Raw genomic sequence first — 18,727 nt, 5'->3', positions numbered from 1 at the left:
TACATATGTCAATGTTTTTTGAGGATAGAAACTGTAAAACGTACTCACCTCGAGGATTTATATTTGTACTTCCCCATACAGTGTGATGCGCATTCGCGTCACATCCGATGACAAGGGGAATGTTTTTTGTTTCATAGTAGGAGGTTAGCGCAGCAATCTCTGGAGGAGGAACATCTTCCGCGTCGCCTGGGAAATACGCCGAGACCATGACGATATCAGCTTTCCCCCTAGCGGTAGGAACCTCCACCCTGACTGCTACGATGTCGCGTTTAGTGAATTCCGTAATTTGAAAGCATTTAGTGTCATTGCGTATTAGAACAACTGCTCTTGGAGAGAGCTGGCTGCCATATACCAACTTACATGAGTTTACATGAATACTCTGTATTCGAGATTGGTTGACCCATGGCTCCTGGATAAGAGCCACAGTGAACAGCTCTTTTGTGAATCTCCGGCAAAGCACATCCGTTGCGCTTCGACATGATGGAGATTCACTTGAATGATCTTAGTCATTTTTAGATGTGCCGCAGTTTCCAGGACGGCGGTCGTCCTTCTTTGGATGCTGCGGATCATCTTGTATTTGTTTTGCATGATGTTTCGGGTGTTTGTGTTTGTGAGTCTTCTTCCCTTCCCCTTCCCCTTTTTTGTCTCTGTAGTCGAATTCAATCTTTTACCAGATCCACTGCACTTAGATGGCACCAATCTGCAACCGCTAGAGCTAGGAGTTTGGAAGTTTTTCTCAGCTGTATTTCGCCAAAGCGATAGTTGAGGATAAAGTTGGATTTTGTTAGGTTCTCCATAGACGGCCCATCAACCGTAAATATCCACTTGACATGGATATCGTTTGGTGTGCTTCTTTGGAGAATACGCCAATTAGAGGTTGTGATGTCGTTTTGGCTCTCGATGAGCGTTTTTATGTGCTCATCACAGTATTCCGCACTTTGGGGAAAAAACGCACGTATTAGTTCTGGACGCTGAATTTTCTCCTCGTCCATTGCTTCCAACTCGGCACCTTCCCAAGGGATGAGTGAAGGAGTTATTTCTTTCACCCAGTCTGCAGTCTCGAGATCCTTGCAGACAAGGACAGTGTATCCAGACTTGTAGAGTAGGTTGCAGAATTTTGGTTTCATCGGCTCATTACGCTGTTTTTCCACTTTCAGCAGCAGGGCCTCCTGAAGAGCATCAAGCTGAGTCGTGGAAATATGGGATATGGGAAAGTGTTTCGGAACAACTCCGACCTTCCTACGATTGGTCATGTCACTGTAGCTATGACCAACCGTTTGGTTTTCTCCGCTATTTAGGTGACTGTCACTTGACTGCTGAGCCATTGGGCCATCGTGGTTGGATTGCTCAGCTCGATCTCTGGGATCCAGACGTTTCTTGGTTCGTTTCTGCTTGGGGACGTCCTCACTGGTAGCCGAGTTGTCTAGGTCCGTTCTGCCACGTTAAGAGGAAGCTAGCTCATCTTCATCCTTCACGAGTTGAATGAGGGCTTCAGATCGACTCACGCCGCTCTGCATCAGTACTTTAAACTTCTTCCTTTGTTCTCTCTTCTTCTTCTTCTTCCTTTTCTTTCTGGCGTTACGTCCCAACTGGGACAAAGCCTGCTTCTCAGATGTTCTCAGTGTTCTTATGAGCACTTCCGCAGTTATTAACTGAGAGCTTTCTTTGCCGATTGATCATTTTTGCATGTGTATATCGTGTGGCAGGTACGAAGATACTCTATGCCCTGGGAATCGAGAAAATTTCCTTTACGAAAAGATCCTCGACCAACGGGATTCGAACCCACGACCCTCAGCATGGTCATGCTGAAAAGCTGCGCGTTTACCGCTACGGCTATCTGGCCCCTCCTTTGTTCTCTCGTGAGGTTTATTTTGGTCGTCTGTTGGTCATTCGCGTTGTTCGGATGACATAAAGGATCCGTTTTGAATTCAGATCCTGATGGTTCCAATCCTGGGATGTTGATAATAACATTCATACCATCGTTCTTATCGTCGTCCATGCCCAGTTGGGTGTCCGGATATGGATGGTTTGGTGAATTTTGGTTGCTTACTTCGGTTGCGTCGGTAAGCATATCCTCCTGCAAACTTGCGAGTAACTGCTCTTCGGTTAGCTCAGTATTGCTCTGCACGTCCTCCACTACCATTGGCTCCGACTGAGAGAGGCAGTCGATACCTTCAAGGTTGTTGTTGTTTTGATTTGTACTCATATTTGTTCCCTGGAGTTGCTGGGGAAAAACGGTCCGCTGCATCATTGCCCCGCCGTAATGCAGTAAAGGCTACATACTGGGGAGTTCGCCCTGGTACACGCGATTGAGCATCTTTTAAACCCCCTCAACCATTCATCCATCAGCACGGGTCGCATGACACCTTGGAATTGGGGTTACCTGACTGGTGGATTTCTACCACCGGATCAGGCGATCCGTAGTATTATTCTTAGCCAGTTGAGTCAACCGCTACCGATAACTACACGGCTCTCTAGGCTGCTTGGAAAAGTTGCTGAAATTTATGTTCAACAACTTATTTGGCCAAGACAGCCTGCAAATTGAAAATACATTCGATTCCATTACAGCAGTGTTGCCAATTTTGATGGTTTGTATTGTGCTCTGGATGGTCTTCTGAAAATAACCCATTTTTTCTCTATTATGCTTTAAATATTGCGTGGGAACTAAATAAGCAATTGTATGAAGGCGTAGGTTATTTTAGGCAGTCAAAACTTCGGCGAAGTTCGTCGTCGGCATTCTAATTTGGTGCTTCGCCGACGCATAAGGATTGCCTTTGTCGGCGTAGCACTTTTGTCGGTGATATTTCATTTCTCTTATGAACTTCGGTCTAAAATTAATCTGGATCAGTGAATCAAATTGTCATCAAAGGAGACGAAAAACAAACAGCAAAGCAAGCTCGCTCACAACCGTTTATCCCAACTTTTTGCGGATTGGGATACAATCAAAAGCAAAATTGTCATGACAATTACATGACGCAACATTGTTGCAACCTTTTTAACTCGCGATTAATCAGTTGTTTTGAGCATGAGCATGAGCATGATTGACCGCCCGCAGTTGCTACTCCGTTATTGCAAGAACAGCTGTACTTACACAGGGAACCAACAGACGCTACTCGGGATCAGTATCATCCTCAACGTGTAAATACTGGTGCTCTTATTATTATAATAAACAATATAGGCGCCGGCTGCGTCCGAATGCAGGTCAATTTGGGAATGGGAGGGAAATGTTGACGTGTTACTTGCTTTACAGAAGCCGAGGGGTCCTCTGCACTTTCACAAGAAAACACATGGGGAAGGATTCGTTTTGGTAAACGATAAATATATAATTCGAAATGAATACGTGAGCATATACACGGATGACCGCACCATCCAAACCAGACACGATACTGTTTTCGTTGCTCGCTCGACAGGAGCATACAACAGGTTCAACGTATCAAACTCTACTGACGCGTTTTTTTTATGTTTTTCACCGGCTCATTTCGTTTTTTCTTCCGCGCAACGCGAACCGGACACAATGGATCCGGATTCCGTCGCTCGCCCACAAGGAGCATGCAACAGATTCAGCGGACCCAACACTACTGACGCGTTTGTTTTTTTTTTCACCGGCACACTTCGTTTTTTTCTTCCGCAAAACGCAAACCGGACACAATGGATCCGGATTCCGTCGCTAGCTCACAAGGAGCATGCAACAGATTCAACGGATCCAATACTACTGACGCGTTTGTTTTTCTTTTCACCGGCACACTTCGTTTTTTCTTCCGCGCAGCGCAAACTGGACACAATGGATCCGGATTCCGTCGCTCGCCCACAAGGAGCATGCAACAGATTCAACGGATCCAACACTACTGACCGGATGTTTTCCCATAGTCCGCGATTAATCAGTTGTTTTGAACACAAAAACAAATTTGTTTTATGGATGCTGTGCCAATATTTACCCACACAGAGAAACTTCTCGAAAATTGCAATGTGAAGCCCAGAAAATTGCTGCCCACGTAGAGATCGATCATTGTCATATTCTGTTTAATAAAATAATATTGTTGCAACAAGAATAGGAAACGACAATGTCTTTGTTGTTGCGTGTTGAGTGACAATTGATTCACTGATCTGGATTCACAATATTAGTATTTCTGTCATGACGAGCTTAAAACCTACATATTCTACTCATTACAGTTCCTTTTAAATGATTTTTTTTTTCTCTTAAAATATTGATAAACAATGTTTTGTGATGTCTGGAAATAGTGAGCTTGAGCTTGAGCTTGATTGGCCGCCCGTTAGTGCTATTTCAGTATCGCCAGATCAGCTGCACTTACCAAGGAACCAATCGAATGACTGCTTGGGACTAACAGGCATCTTCAGTGTATAAGTGCTGGTGATCTTCTATTTTTAGCGGCAATGGTGCCTGCCACGTCAGAATGCAGACCAATGTGGGGAAGGGGGAGGAATTGATGATGCATTATACTGGCTCCCACGTAGACCGTATATACCACTACTGCATCTACGTCAGTTCATGCGGGAGTGTATGGATTGGGGGAAAGGCATGGCAGAGAGGATTGCTTTTGTGGTTAGCAGGCTGCCTATGTATCAGGTGTAAGGAAAGACATGCGCGTGGAAGAATGGAAGCGTTAGGGAAACGGTTTCTTGTCCGTCTCTGGTTCTAGCGTTTGCTATGAACGAACGTTTGAGTGTGATAGATTTAGAATGGAAGATAGAAGCAAGTGAGAGATATACAACTACTAAGTACGAGGAAAGGGACGGGCCTGGGATTGAACCCATGACCTTCTGCTTATGAAGCAGAAGCGGTAGCCATCAGACCACCAACCCCGTGTGATGTCTGGAAATAGTTTCTCCAAAAATGATTTCATTTATTGAAGACAGCTTTATTGACGATGTTTTAAAGAGCCCTTTTTGAAAATAAAAATATTAATTGTCGAATTTTTCTGACAATTTCTAATATTCGTTCATTTCGATAACCATCAAAAACCGACTATTCTGAAAATTGTTCCTTATTTGTTATTTAATTAATGTTTAATTTTTTTTTATTATCAAAACATCGTACAGTATTAGTCGAACGATGTACAGAAAACCGATTGCGATTTTTAAAGATAAATAAAGATAAATGAACAGTCATGATCGGTCCAGAAGAGCCCGATTTCGCGTAACTTTATTTTAGAGAGAAGGTTTACCGTACCTTGTAATTTGTTAACTCTTGGCCAGATTTGTTTTGATAATGGATATTTTAGGTTTGAAAGCTTACAAAATAAAAAACATAAAATTCTAATCATGAAGTAGAATTTGGGCATTGGGTTCTTCTTCTTCTTCTTCTTGCTGGCGTTACGTCCCCACTGGGACAGAGCCTGCTTCTCAGCTTAGTGTTCTTATGAGCACTTCCACAGTTATTAACTGAGAGCTTACTATGCCAATGACCATTTTTGCATTCATATATCGTGTGGCAGGTACGAAGATACTCTATGCCCTGGGAAGTCGAGAAAATTTGCAACCCGAAAAGATCCTCGACCGGTGGGATTCGAACCCACGACCCTCAGCTTGGTCTTGCTGAATAGCTGCGCGTTTACCGCTACGGCTATCTTGGGCATTGGGTATCCATTAAGAATAGCCTTGCTTTATAGTTCAGCAAGATCCGGTCCAGTTCTCCCAATATTCCGAATTGCGATTCTTTCCAACAATCACTCCTGCATAACGAAGCACAATACCTACATTGAACATTTCCCAACCAATTCCGCCATGACATGCACGCACCACAACCACAGCGGGATAAGGCAGCCGAGTACTACAAGAACCGTCCGAACGAGATCGACCGCTCGCTGCTGACCGTCATCCCGGAGGCACCGCGAATATCCCAGCAAGGTTTTCCGGCGTGCTTCGACTGGACCATGTTCACCCTCGACGAGGATACCGACGATGTAATGTCCTATTTACACGAAACTGATTAGTCTGAGAACCCTATTCTAACTAACACTGAACCAACCCCTCCTATACCCGTAACCCATTTCAGAGCAACGGTTCGCAAACGAGAATGAAACCCTTTTTATCGCAAAATAACTTACTAGATAACGATGTAAATAATTACAATAGTGTTTCCAAGTCTAAATCTGTGCACAATCTCACTAATGGGACGCTAACCGATCTCCCGAACGACGAGAGCGAAAGCGAGACCAAGAACAAGTAATTATCGAGACTAATTTGCTGTCCTGTGTGTTTCCGTCCGTTCACGTTTTCTAATTTTTTTAATTGTTCCCTAAGCTTCCTTTTCTACACTTTCTTGAATGTACAGTGCATTGCAAATCGTTGTGTTGTATCCGATAACCAATAATAATACGATTTGTTTCCACACCTTAAATGTACCCCTCATAATAGGGAAGGATCAACTGCAGAGGAGCAGGATGAGGAGCCGGAAGCAAATCAACAGGAATCGACAGGTGGAGATGCCGGCGATGAGTCAGAGGACGTCAATGGCGACGAGAATGGCGATGATGGTGCGGAACCAACGAATGGCAACGATGGCAACAACGAAGCGGAACCGGCAGGCGAGGTACTCGATGTGGAGGAAAATAAAACCTCCGAAGACACGAATCAGGTAGTCACGCATATGGCGATTGCAATTGAAATGAACTTTTACTGAACTTCCTTTCCGGTGCCACTGCGAGAGAGCATTTCGATTTCTTTTGTCAGTAGTGTTCTGTTTTTGATTTGATTTTGTTGTTCATACATACATTTCCCTTCTAATTTTAGTAATTTCACCAAAAAAAAAAAAAAGAGAACACATTTAACACACATACATACACTCACATGTAAATCCCGATAGAGCTAGTACAGAAAAAACGGTGGTAGATTGTAATTAAAGCGAGTTGTATAAACATGCACTCGTATGTACCATACAACATTAGTCATCAATGTCTAATGGGAAATTGTCCGTTGCTTGTGAAATCAATCATATTTATGGTAACAATCAGATAAGACGGTCTAGTCGTTTACAGCGCATTCAGAGTATCTCCTCTGCAGATCTGCGCAAATAACCGCGGATAATTACCGGCATCGTTACAAATTGCCAAGCCGCGTGTGCACCGCTTAGTACTGTTGGTTTTTTTATAATGTTTTGTCTATTGTTTGTCTTATGTTTATTTTTTTACTTTTACTAGGGCAAACCAAATTTTAAATGTCAATTTGTTTGAGTATACAATTGAAGTTTATTTTTTGTGGTAGAATAAGGTAGGGCAAAAGTATATTGATTATTTTAGCAAAATAATCATTATACCCAGAAAAACTAGAACGGTGTATAAGAAATTAATACCACACAGTAAACCTTCAACATATTGGCTACAATTCAGCTGAACAAACTTATGTCAAAATATTTACCCAGTTTTAATTATAACAGTTTGAAGTTGTCTCAAACGAACTTTTGCCCCATTGGTGGGGCAAGAGTTCAAATCTAGGGATGGGCAAATGGGATGGGTCGAAACACAAAACATCGATACTTCTATGATAGGCATACTTTATTATAGGCAAACACTTATGTTTTCAGGGAAGGACACACTAAATTTCATTAAAAAAATTCCAATAAAGCGTCAATTGCAATATAATCAAAAATGACAATTTTTCGTACAACTAAAAGATAAATGTGGATTTAAAATAATTTTCAATTTTTTCCGTGAGAATATATGGCTCAAACTTTGTCCAACTATGGGTCAAAAATAGTTTCCAAGCAATTTTGCAAAATGATAGGCAGATAAACGCCCTTCCTGGTAGGCTCAAGCGTTACGACCAATACCAAATTTTCATACAAAAAGCCTTTCAAAAAATTTCAAATTCAGTGTTGCGTAATAAATGGGTGCTGCCTATTTGGTGGAAAAGTCTTCCATTTGAACCACCGTGATATTTATAACATTTGTTTTGGGCTCGTAATCTGAAAATGAAACTCTTGCCCAAGTAGCCACTAGCCCGCTAATTCGCCTTTTTGGGCTTATCGGGCTATTCTACGGCTACCATAACGCATGTAAGCTGTATAATAGCACTATATTAGCACGCAAGGCGAATTAAAGTGCAACTTGGTTACTTGGGTGTCGTACTTGAACTTTTCCCCACATTACTCTAACTTGTGCAAATACACTGAAATGCATTTTATTGTAGAAACTACTGAATCCATGGTAAAATTCAGAACTGCACCAACGATTTTCAACTGACTACTTAACTCTACCAAAACATAGTCAACATCATTACACAAGAAAATATATAAAGTTTATTTAACCAGCGTTGCAATATTTATGATAAGAAACATTTTTGATTTGACAAGTTTGGTAGTATATTTCTGACCACACTGTGTTGTAAAGTGGGTCACGGATTGAAATACAATGCTATATAGTCGAGGCTACTATGGATATGGTCACATTCACTGCATTGCTCAGAAACTTTTATCAAAAAATAGTAAACTTAACAGATTTATGTAGTCGGTTGAAAATCGTTGGTGCAGTTCTTAATGGTAGAATTAAGAATTCGATTTAGATTCGGTAGATTACACAATAAAATTTGTTTGCGTGTACATTGATACATTACTCCTGTAGTGGAAACATCAGACCACTTGATGGTATCAGAAGTCATATCAGGAAGCATTATTATTGAAAATTCATTACGAAGCTCAAAATAGTTGCGTGATGAAAAGGCATTACGTAATGAGTAATTATACAACTGTTTTCAGTTGCATAATGACTCTTGACACTGCATGTGAGGTCCATAATAAGCATAATGACAACAATTTTCCATATGAGTATTTCACGGGATAAATCGAATGATTTTGTGTGTTTTAACCCGTATCCGACAAGGTTACGATTTTTTTAAATGTGATTGTGAACGTTCAATTCAGTTCAATCAGTTAGATGCGGTTTTCACTGAATGCACTCCAAAGGCATATCGTTCCATATGCTGGCACAAGTGGCCGGAGTTAATCCGGTGTCCTCCTGGGTCAGGTCGAGTAAAAAATCGATCAACTTCCTTATCTGAACAGAGTCACCATAGTAAATGGTGTTTGAATTTCTCTAATTTACCAGAAAAAGGAAATCATGTATCCTCGGGTAATATTGTGATATCGTGGGGCATTCGATTACGGCCAAGGTCACCTTATGATCCTTCGGAAGATCCGTAACATCCACAAAAGTGGACATTTCTGGAAAATTGAGCTAGAGAGCTGATTTTTTTTTTTTCAAACGACTTGCAATGATGAGCTTTAAGATAGTATACCATCGTTGCACTATGGATCAGAAATCGAAAATTCGCGACAAAATTCCAAAAACCTTTTTTTAATAATGGAGGTCAATTTTGTTTAAACTGAAAAACTTGAATTTCAGCCTATCGTACGAAAATTTGGTTTGACGGGAAAAATGGCAAGAAAAAGTTTTGGGTGTACATTTTTGGAAAGCAAATAAGTGAATTTTACAACACTATTATAAGAATAACGGTAATTTTAAATTTTACCATTGATTTTACAATGTGCCGGTAGTATTTACAATATTTTTACTAGTTAGCCCTAAAAGTTAAGTTATTCCACCGTATTCGGCTTGCAACCAGTTTGTGGTGCGAGCCTATACTCCAGTGATGCATTTTCAACTGAACGCGAGCCAAAAATGAACTGAACGCGTTCTAATTTTGCACCAGAACCTAGTAAGCATTGAACTCTCGTGCAAGATTCCGAACCTGCTCATCAAAATGCACAATGAAGTTAAAACCTCAAAACAACTACATTAGACTATATTGAATTTATGTCACTCAAACTATATGGAACTTTAAATGTTTCTTACCATCTTTGCAATTTCATCGCATTGAAGTATGTCACTTATCTGCAATGAAAACAGTTTTCATGTCGCGTTCAATTTCCAGCTCGCGCGGGTTCAGATTTTTGAACTGCTCAATGTGCAAGCCTACTTGATCTCTCGTTCAAAAATTTGAACTGGAACGCGAACTGAACGCGTTCAAATGCAACACTGCTATACTCTACTCCATAGATTCCCAAACTGTGGGTCGCGACCCCCTGGGGGGTCGCAAGACAGTTCCTGGTGGGTCGCGAGAAAAAAAAAATCAAGTTTGATTTTTCACCTCCACTTTCAAACAGTTCTGTACATTTTGGCAATCAATTTATATATTCCAATTCCATTACACACCAATTCATTCATTCTTTATTTTTCGAGTAATGTAATTGTGTTTGTACCATGTACAATCTATCATCACTGCACTGCGACCGCTTTGTTTCCATAAAAGTGTGTGTGAAAGCAAGCAGCGTTATTGTTGAATACCAACATACCAATCTAGTTCACTGTGTGCTTTCTTTCAGTGCCCATATTCATTCATTTTGCGTTGATACCAACCGGTGGCTTCATTGAGTCAGTTAATTGTTCGGATTTTACTTTGTTTCTAAACGAAAATTAATCAACAAGTAAGTTTTATTTACATCGGAAATCAGAATATGCGATTCATTATTTGATAACTTCAGATATGGATAAATGGTTGTTGAAGAAGCCCAAGAGTGAGGATTTAGAAGCAGAAAAGAAAAACAATGCCGACATAGTAGCAGGTCCTTCGGGTGGCGGAACGCGAAGAAAATTAGAGGAAGAGTTGCCCAGTACCAGTGCTAAAAAGAAAACGCGACAATACGATTCAGATTATTTGCAGTATGGTTTCATGGAGAATCTTAAAGATAAATTTCCACGGCCTCAGTGTGTTATTACTATTCAAGCATACACCAAAGTATCCGATAAAGCTATGGTGGCATCTTATCACTTAAGCTTGAAAATTGCGAAATCTGGTAAGGCTCACACAATTGGTGAAAATTTGATTCTTCCGGCGCTCAAGGAAACGGTGTCAATCATGTTCGGTCCAAAATTCGCACAAGAGATAGAATCAATTCCGTTGTCAAACAACACTGTCGCAAGGCGTATTGAAGATTTATCTGGTTGGGTTGAGAACGAGCTGGTTGAAAGAATAAAGGCAAGTACACATTTTTCACTACAGTTGGACGAGTCGACAGATGTTGAAGGGTTATCGCAGCTGATCGTTTTTGTTCGGTATTTCTGGAAAGAGGATGTTCATGAAGAAATGTTGTTTTGCGAACCGATAATGCGAGGAACAAGTGACGAAATATTTGACAAGTTGAACTCTTACATCAAGGCCAATGGACTTTATTGGGAAAATTGCATTGGAGTTTGCACAGACGGTGCACGTGCTATGTGCGGCAAAAACAGCGGTGTTGTTACTAGAATTCTGAAGCTTAGCCCCAACGCTTCTTGGACTCACTGTAGTCTGCATCGGGAAGCTTTGCCAAGACACTTTGTGATGATTTCAAGAATGTATTGACAACCACGGTAAAAATAGTCAATTTCGTTAAAACCAAGCCTCTCCAGTCTCGCTTATTCGAGAAACTTTGTGAAGATATGGGTAGCAATTTCACTTCATTGTTGCTGCATACCGAAGTCCGATGGCTATCACGAGGAAAAGTTCTTACGAGAGTGGTTGAGCTTCGTGAAGAGTTGGCTACATTTTTGGAGGGAAAAGAAAACTTTTCTACGCTTTCACGAGATAAAGACTTTTCTCTGAAAATCGCTTATTTGTCGGACATTTTCCAAAAGTTGAACCATCTGAACACTTATCTCCAAGGATCCACTTCAATGGATATATTCGACGTTCACGACAAAATTCGAGGATTTATGCGAAAACTTGATTTGTGGTCTCGCAATTTGAAAAATGGAAACTACGATTGTTTCGATTCTCTCCAAACATTAATCGTTGAGAAACAGTTCAAACCATCATCTACCATCATCAATGGTATTCTGGGCCACCTGAAAAGTTTGAAAGAAAAGTTTGGTGAGTATTTCGACGGAGAAATGAAAAAAACCGAGAAAAATCTGTGGATAGTTGACCCTTTCAACCAAAACGAAGCCAGTACCAATATATCTACAAAGGCAGATGAAGAATTGATCGACTTGTCAGAAAACAGCACACTCAAAATCAATTATGATCGGAAAAACATTCTGCGGTTCTGGATCAGCGTGAGGCATATGTATCCTTGCCTATATGAAGAAGCTGTGAAGTTCCTTTTGCCCTTTACAACTTCATATTTGTGTGAGGCAGGTTTCTCAGAAATGGTTGCTATTAAAACGAAGTATAGAAACAAACTTCGATTATCTCCATCGCTACGGTTGAAGTTGACAGGAATTGAGATCGACGTAAGCCAGGTCATCGACAATAATCGCAAGCAAAGCCATCCATCACACTAATGCGCATCGAACAACATTTTTAGTGAGAAAAAGAAATCTCGTGTTTTATTACTACAACTTGTATAATTTGTTTAATAGCATTTATGTGGAAAATATACATTTTTATTGTTATTCAACAGTTGTTTTTGATATCGAATTAAAGAGTATTGTGTATATTATCCATTTTGAGGAGGGGGGTCGCCAAAAATACATCACTCGGCTAGGGGGGTCGCGCATCCGAAAAGTTTGGGAACCTATGCTCTACTCTTACATCTGCTACCAAAAGTTTTTGCATATGTTTGCGGATGGTTTTTATATTTGATGGATCGGTAAGAGTGAATTGATATTATAAGATTATAAAATAATGAGGCAACCTTTTGTATTATCTTCCTATACTTCATTGGAATATCAGAAAAATGCAATTTAAAAAGATTAAGAAAAAGAATAAAAAGACAGCATCAAAGGCCATCAATGAAGAAAATAAAAAAAATCGTATGAATCCTTTTAAATTGCTGCCAGAAATATCGGCAATATAAGCGCAAATGTTGTCGGTAGATTTTTAGCAGTTTAAGCATATGAACTATTCAATTGTGCATAAAATAATAATCCAATTTCGTTGAAAAAAAAAATGAAGATATGGAATTCTGCTTGATTTATTCCAAGCAAAAATCAATACATACAAAAAATCAATCATATATGAGATCTGAACAAAAATTCATGATTCTCATGTAAAAATTTCCTGCTCGTAAGAATAAAATGGAGTTCAAAAGCTGGAGTAACTTGGATGCTCGGATGGTTTAACACACCAAGTAAGGCTTTCAAAAAAACCTTTTAAAACAGCATAGCATCTACAAATATGACGGATTTCACGCCAACTCGACACGCGATTGGCAGCACCCCTTTAGAATTCAATTAAACTTTCTGGATGTCAAATGTATGTGAAACTAAGATACTTTGCATACTTTGTTTTTTCAAAATCGATCTAGACTAACATTTGGAAAGGGTCAAAGTTTTTTTTTACTTTTTTTATAAACCCGTATAACTCAAAAAGGTAAGACCTACAAAAAAGTGTTGTATGGGGGACTGTCGTGAAATTTCCTGACGTTTTAGAGAAAAATATTAAAAAAATAAAAACACATTTTCTACACTGAAAAAAAAATAATTCAAAACTTTAAAGTCGATTTAAAAAAAAACGGCCACTTCAGATTTTGATCATCCTTAAGCAAAAAGTTTCGTAATTAAATTTACTAAAAGTCGCCCATACATTGCAAATTGGGCATATTTTAGAGAAAAATTTTTTTCTAACATTGAATTTTTTAAGTCCCAAAGTTTTTTTTTTTACTTTTTTTATAAACTCGTATAACTCGAAAACGGCAAAACCTACAAAAAAGTGTTGTATGGGGGACTGTTGTGAAATTTCCTGAAGTTTGAGAAAAAAAATATTGAAAAAATAAAAACACATTTTCTACACTGAAAAAAAAATATTCAAAACTTTAAAGTCGATTTAAAAAAAACTGCCATTTCAGATTTTGATTATCCTTAAGCAAAAAGTTTCGTAAATAAATTTACTAAAAGTCGTCCATACATTGCAAATTGGGCAAATTTTAGGGAAAAAAGTTTTTCTAACTTCGAATTTTTTTTTCAAAGATTTTGTTTTAAACCGTCAAATATGATCGTGTTTTCAAGTGATAAATGAGTTTGAATCAGAAAATAGATTGTATTTTTTATTGAGAATAGTTAAAAAACGGAATTATACAGTGATTATGTTTTTTAAATGAAGGCAATCAATGGACTTCGCCTCTGCCTATGAGGAAATCAACTCCGTCTAACAATCCGACGGATTTTTATGGTTCTAAAGGTATCACAACAGTATTGCAAACATTGAAAAGTTACAACCTTATCCATATCCCATTAAATTCTCTTCTAGAAAAAGTTTTGTGAAAAAAAACTTACTAAACGTACCTGCGTTAAACGCCAGATGAATAAGAAATAATGAATATGTTTGTATTGTTATCTACCTAAAAAAGTTGATAAGCTCATAACTCATGATTTTATTTGCAAATAACAGTCTTCTTTTGCACGAAACAAAAAAGACTCCTTAAAACAAGGTTAAATACTGGTAATTAGCGACTTTTCTGAAAATTATAACGCTGCTCAAGGATATCACTGGAATAATTCCCAATTCTAAATTTATCATTAAAAAGATAATAAATTGGAAAATGTTAGTTTTATTATAATATCAGACCCATGACACAGTAGCAGTTCAGCTATTTATTTCAAAATTGATAAATTTTGTTAAACAAATCAAAAGTTATTTTTAAGTCAGATGGAGCTGCAGCTCATTATAAAAACAGAAAAAAAATTGCCAGCTTATGTAATTTCAAGAAAATACATGGATTGGAAGCAGAGTGGCACTTTTTTGCCACATCCCACGACAAAGGCCCCTGTGACGCTATTGGTGGCACTCTCAAGCGAATGGCAAAAAAAGCAAGTCTTGCTAAATACTATGGAAACACAATCGCAACTTCGCGAGAACTATTCGACTGGGCAGTGAAACAAACTGATACATGTATCACCATATTAAATTTCTGTTATAAATCTAATGAACAATATGTTAAAATGTCAGAGGAATTGGTGGAATTGTTTGATAAGGCTAAAACTGTCCCTGGTACCCAAAAATATCATTGTTTTATGCCTACTAGTGATACACAAATTGCAGCCAAACGGTATACCAATTCAGAGGATGAACCAAAAATATTCAATTTATTCAGTAAAGCCCAAAAATAATGTAAATATTCATGTGCAGATACTACGTTTTAGGATATATAGCAATAATAAAAATAAAAACAAACCACGACTTTTTTCATAAGCACAATATTGACCCTTTCCAGACACCTGTTAAGATTGGCTTTGACCAAATAAGAAATTAAATATTATTGTGATATCTTTCCAACCATAAAAAAACCCATCGGATTGTTAGAAGGAGTTGATTTTCTCATAAGCGGTATGGTGCGAGATCAATTGAATTTAATTAAAAAAAAAACTGTATAATTCCGTTTTATTTCTTTTAACTACTCCCAATAATACAAATATAATCTATTTTGTGATTGAAACTCATTTATCACTTGAAAATATGATCATACTAGACGATTTGAAGCGAAATAAAAATTAAATAAAAAGTTCATTTTGGACTTAAAAAATTCGATGTTAGAAAAACTTTTTTCTCTAAAATATGCCCAATTTGCAATGTATGGACGAGTTTTAGTAAATTTAATTACGAAACTTTTTGCTTAAGGATGATCACAATCAGAAGTGGCCGTTTTTTTAAATCGACTTTAAAGTTTTGAATATTTTTTTTCAGTGTAGAAAATGTGTTTTTATTTTTTCAATATTTTTTTCTCAAACTTCAGGAAATTTCACGACAGTCCCCTATACAACACTTTTTTGTAGGTCTTACCGCTTTCGAGTTATACGGGTGTATAAAAATAGTAAAAAAAAAAACTTTGAGACTTAAAAAATTCGATGTTAGAAAAACTTTTTTCTCTAAAATATGCCCAATTTGCAATGTATGGACGACTTTTAGTAAATTTAATTACGTAACTTTTTGCTTAAGGATGATCAAAATCTGAAATGGCCGTTTTTTTAATCGGCTTTAAAGTTTTGAATATTTTTTTTCAGTGTAGAAAATGTGTTTTTATTTTTTTAATATTTTTTTTCTAAAACGTCAGAAAATTTCACGACAGTCCCCCATACAACACTTTTTTGTAGGTCTTGCCGTTTTCGAGTTATACGGATTTAAAAAAAAAATTATAAAAAAATCTTTGGGACTTGAAAATTTCGATGTTAGAAAAACTTTTTTCTCTAAAATATGCCCAATTTGCAATGTATAGACGAGTTTTAGTAAATTTAATTACGAAACTTTTTGCTTAAGGATGATCAAAATTTGAAGTGGCCGTTTTTTTTAAATCGACTTTGAAGTTTTGAATTATTTTTTTTTTCAGTGTAGAAAATGTGTTTTTATTTTTTAATATTTTTTACTAAAACGTCAGGAAATTTCACGACAGTCCCTCATACAACACTTTTTTGTAGGTCTTAACGTTTTCGAGTTATACGGGTTTATAAAAAAAGTAAATAAAAAACTTTGACCCTTTCCAAATGTTAGTCTAGATCTAGTATTTGGAAACTTGCAATCAGAAGACACCAGGCGTTGCAGATTTCGCTCTCATTTGAGAATGAAGCACGATCAAAGCAAGCAAAGAAAAACATCCCATCTGTTGCGGTCCACGATCGTCATTGTATCGCAAGGTGTAACAAGTCTGATAAATGGAAGCAGCGAGCGAGAGCCCCAACGAGAGTGCGATGATAAAATCCATTTTTCTCGCTTGTTTACCGTTGGGGATAGGTGTTTTTCTTTACTGGCACGATAAACAATCCACGAACTTCCAATAACAACAGTGTCCCCCAGGCTTGGAGCATGTTTAGAGGGGTTTTATCATGCACTACTATCCCCCCAATCTGATCAAACTTGTAGCAGTATACGATAAACAGTCTCTCATAATGTGCAGCATGTTATGATAGTTACAGAGAGCGATACGTGAGAGATTCTCTCAATTTTCTCAGGATTCAATCCCTGGAAGACACAGTGTGTTTGTTTGACAAATTGAGATATGAATTTGCGAAAAAATACGCGTTCCAGTGAGACTCGAACTCACGACTCCGTGTACGCCAGACCGGCGCTTTAACCAACTAAGCTACAGAACACCTTATGATTCTGCGGAATATAAAGCCAAACTGAATCCGAGTACTAACTATAAACACATCTCTTTTCGCAAATCCATGTCTCTTTCGGACTTAGATGCCAAACCCCCAACACGCTCACGTTTGTATCTCCCGATCGCAAGTGAGAGCGAATTGTTTTTGGACACTGAGTTCTTACGCTCTACAGCCGCATACCTATAAGCCCGTATCCCGAGTTGCGTCCTCCTGGCGCAGTTGGTCGTAGAGCGTGCGACCGCACTGAGAGCTCAACGCATACTGAATTTCGTGCCGGCAAGCATTCGGCTTATAGGTATGCGGCTGTACTTGTTTTAAAAATATAAAATTTGCAACATTTGCATTTTCAAACGAAACATTCAAGAAACAATCAGAAAAATAATCAATGTTACCCCGGATTACGGTACTTTTTTATATGAAATATGGCCGGATTTGAACTAAAATGCCTTAATGAACATATTTTTCCAAGTACAGTCGAAGCTCGTTATAACGACAACTTTTATAGTGACAAAAGCTCTCTATAGCGACATTTTTCGGTCCCTTGAAACAATTTTTCATGTTATAATTATTCCCTAAAACGACTTTTCTCTATTACGACGGTCCCTTGCGATGTCGTTATAACAAGCTTCGACTGTATTCAAATATTCTCAATCCAATTCAAAATGCATTATAGTCGTTCAAAACACGACTTTTTCATGTTTTCTTGAGTGTGTATTACTTTTAGGTTCATTTTTGTTCATTTTGAAGATGCTTGCAATTTTGATGCGAAATTTTGATTTCTGGCCCACAGTGCGTTGTCTCGGTATTATTTCGAATGACCATTTCTTGGTCCTCAGGAAGATTCGGAACATCCGTTAAAGTAGACAGATCCTGAAAGTTGATCTAGAGAGCTGGGATTTTTTTTTTCAAATGACTTGCAGTGGTAAGTTTCAAATTGCCACAGCATCGTTGCCTCGGTGTGATCTCGAATTACCATTTCTTGGTCCTCGGAAAGATCGGGAACATTCGTATATCGAAAAAGCTGACCTAAAGAGATGTTTTTTTTTTTCAATCGACTTGAAGTGATAAATTTCAAATTAGTATACCAGTATGCCTCATACCGACGTTTCCTCATCTCGACTAGCCATTTCTTGGTCCTCCGGAAGATCCGGAACAACCGTGAAAGTGGACATATCCTGAAGCTGAAAGTTGGCCTAGAGAGTTGGGATTTTTTTAAACGACTTGCAGTGATGAGCTTAAAATTATCATCATTGCCTTGGTATGATCTCAAATGACCATGACCGGAACATCCGTAAAAATTGAAATATGCTGAAAATTGACTAACAGCGATACGATTTCTTCCAAACAGTTTGCATGCGTAGTTTCAGAATCGTATCAATGCCTATATCGATCCTATATGGCAGTTTGTGGTCCTTCGGAAGATCTGGATCGATCCGGAAGAAATGACACTTCTTGAAAACTGGTTTTGAGAGCTGCGATTTTTTTAAACGGCTTCAATATTTTACATTTATAAAGTACCTGGGCTTATGCGCCTTCAGGCATACGCATAACTCATCCGAATTCATTGAATTTGATTTAAAAATCATGTTGTATCTTAATGAAATAAGTTAAATTTGGGGAACCGTTAACTCAAGGTTTGGTGAAAGATTTGAAACGGCTTGTAGTGATGTCCACGTGGTTATACCATCATTGCCTTCGTA

At 38.3% G+C, this 18,727-nt stretch overlaps 1 protein-coding gene across 8 annotated transcripts in view; it reads left to right on the top strand.

Annotated features, from left to right (window-relative positions):
- The window catches only part of LOC5567456 (extracellular matrix-binding protein ebh), a 186,607-nt gene that overhangs the window by 97,245 nt on the left and 70,635 nt on the right, over positions 1 to 18,727 (top strand). For 5 of the 8 annotated variants that reach the window (XM_021845543.1, XM_021845540.1, XM_021845542.1 and 2 more), the window contains 3 exons: positions 5,769 to 5,921; positions 6,014 to 6,183; positions 6,376 to 6,595. In XM_021845543.1, the coding sequence (XP_021701235.1) occupies positions 5,769 to 5,921; positions 6,014 to 6,183; positions 6,376 to 6,595 (543 nt within the window). The remainder of the gene's footprint in view (positions 1 to 5,768; positions 5,922 to 6,013; positions 6,184 to 6,375; positions 6,596 to 18,727) is intronic. The other 3 variants (XM_021845544.1, XM_021845541.1, XM_021845538.1) reach the window with 1 other exon arrangement.

This window comes from Aedes aegypti, chromosome 2 (genome assembly GCF_002204515.2).
Source record: "Aedes aegypti strain LVP_AGWG chromosome 2, AaegL5.0 Primary Assembly, whole genome shotgun sequence".
NCBI lineage: Eukaryota > Metazoa > Arthropoda > Insecta > Diptera > Culicidae > Aedes > Aedes aegypti.
Note: the sequence above shows the minus strand (reverse complement) of the source record. Positions and strands in the feature narration are given on the sequence as shown.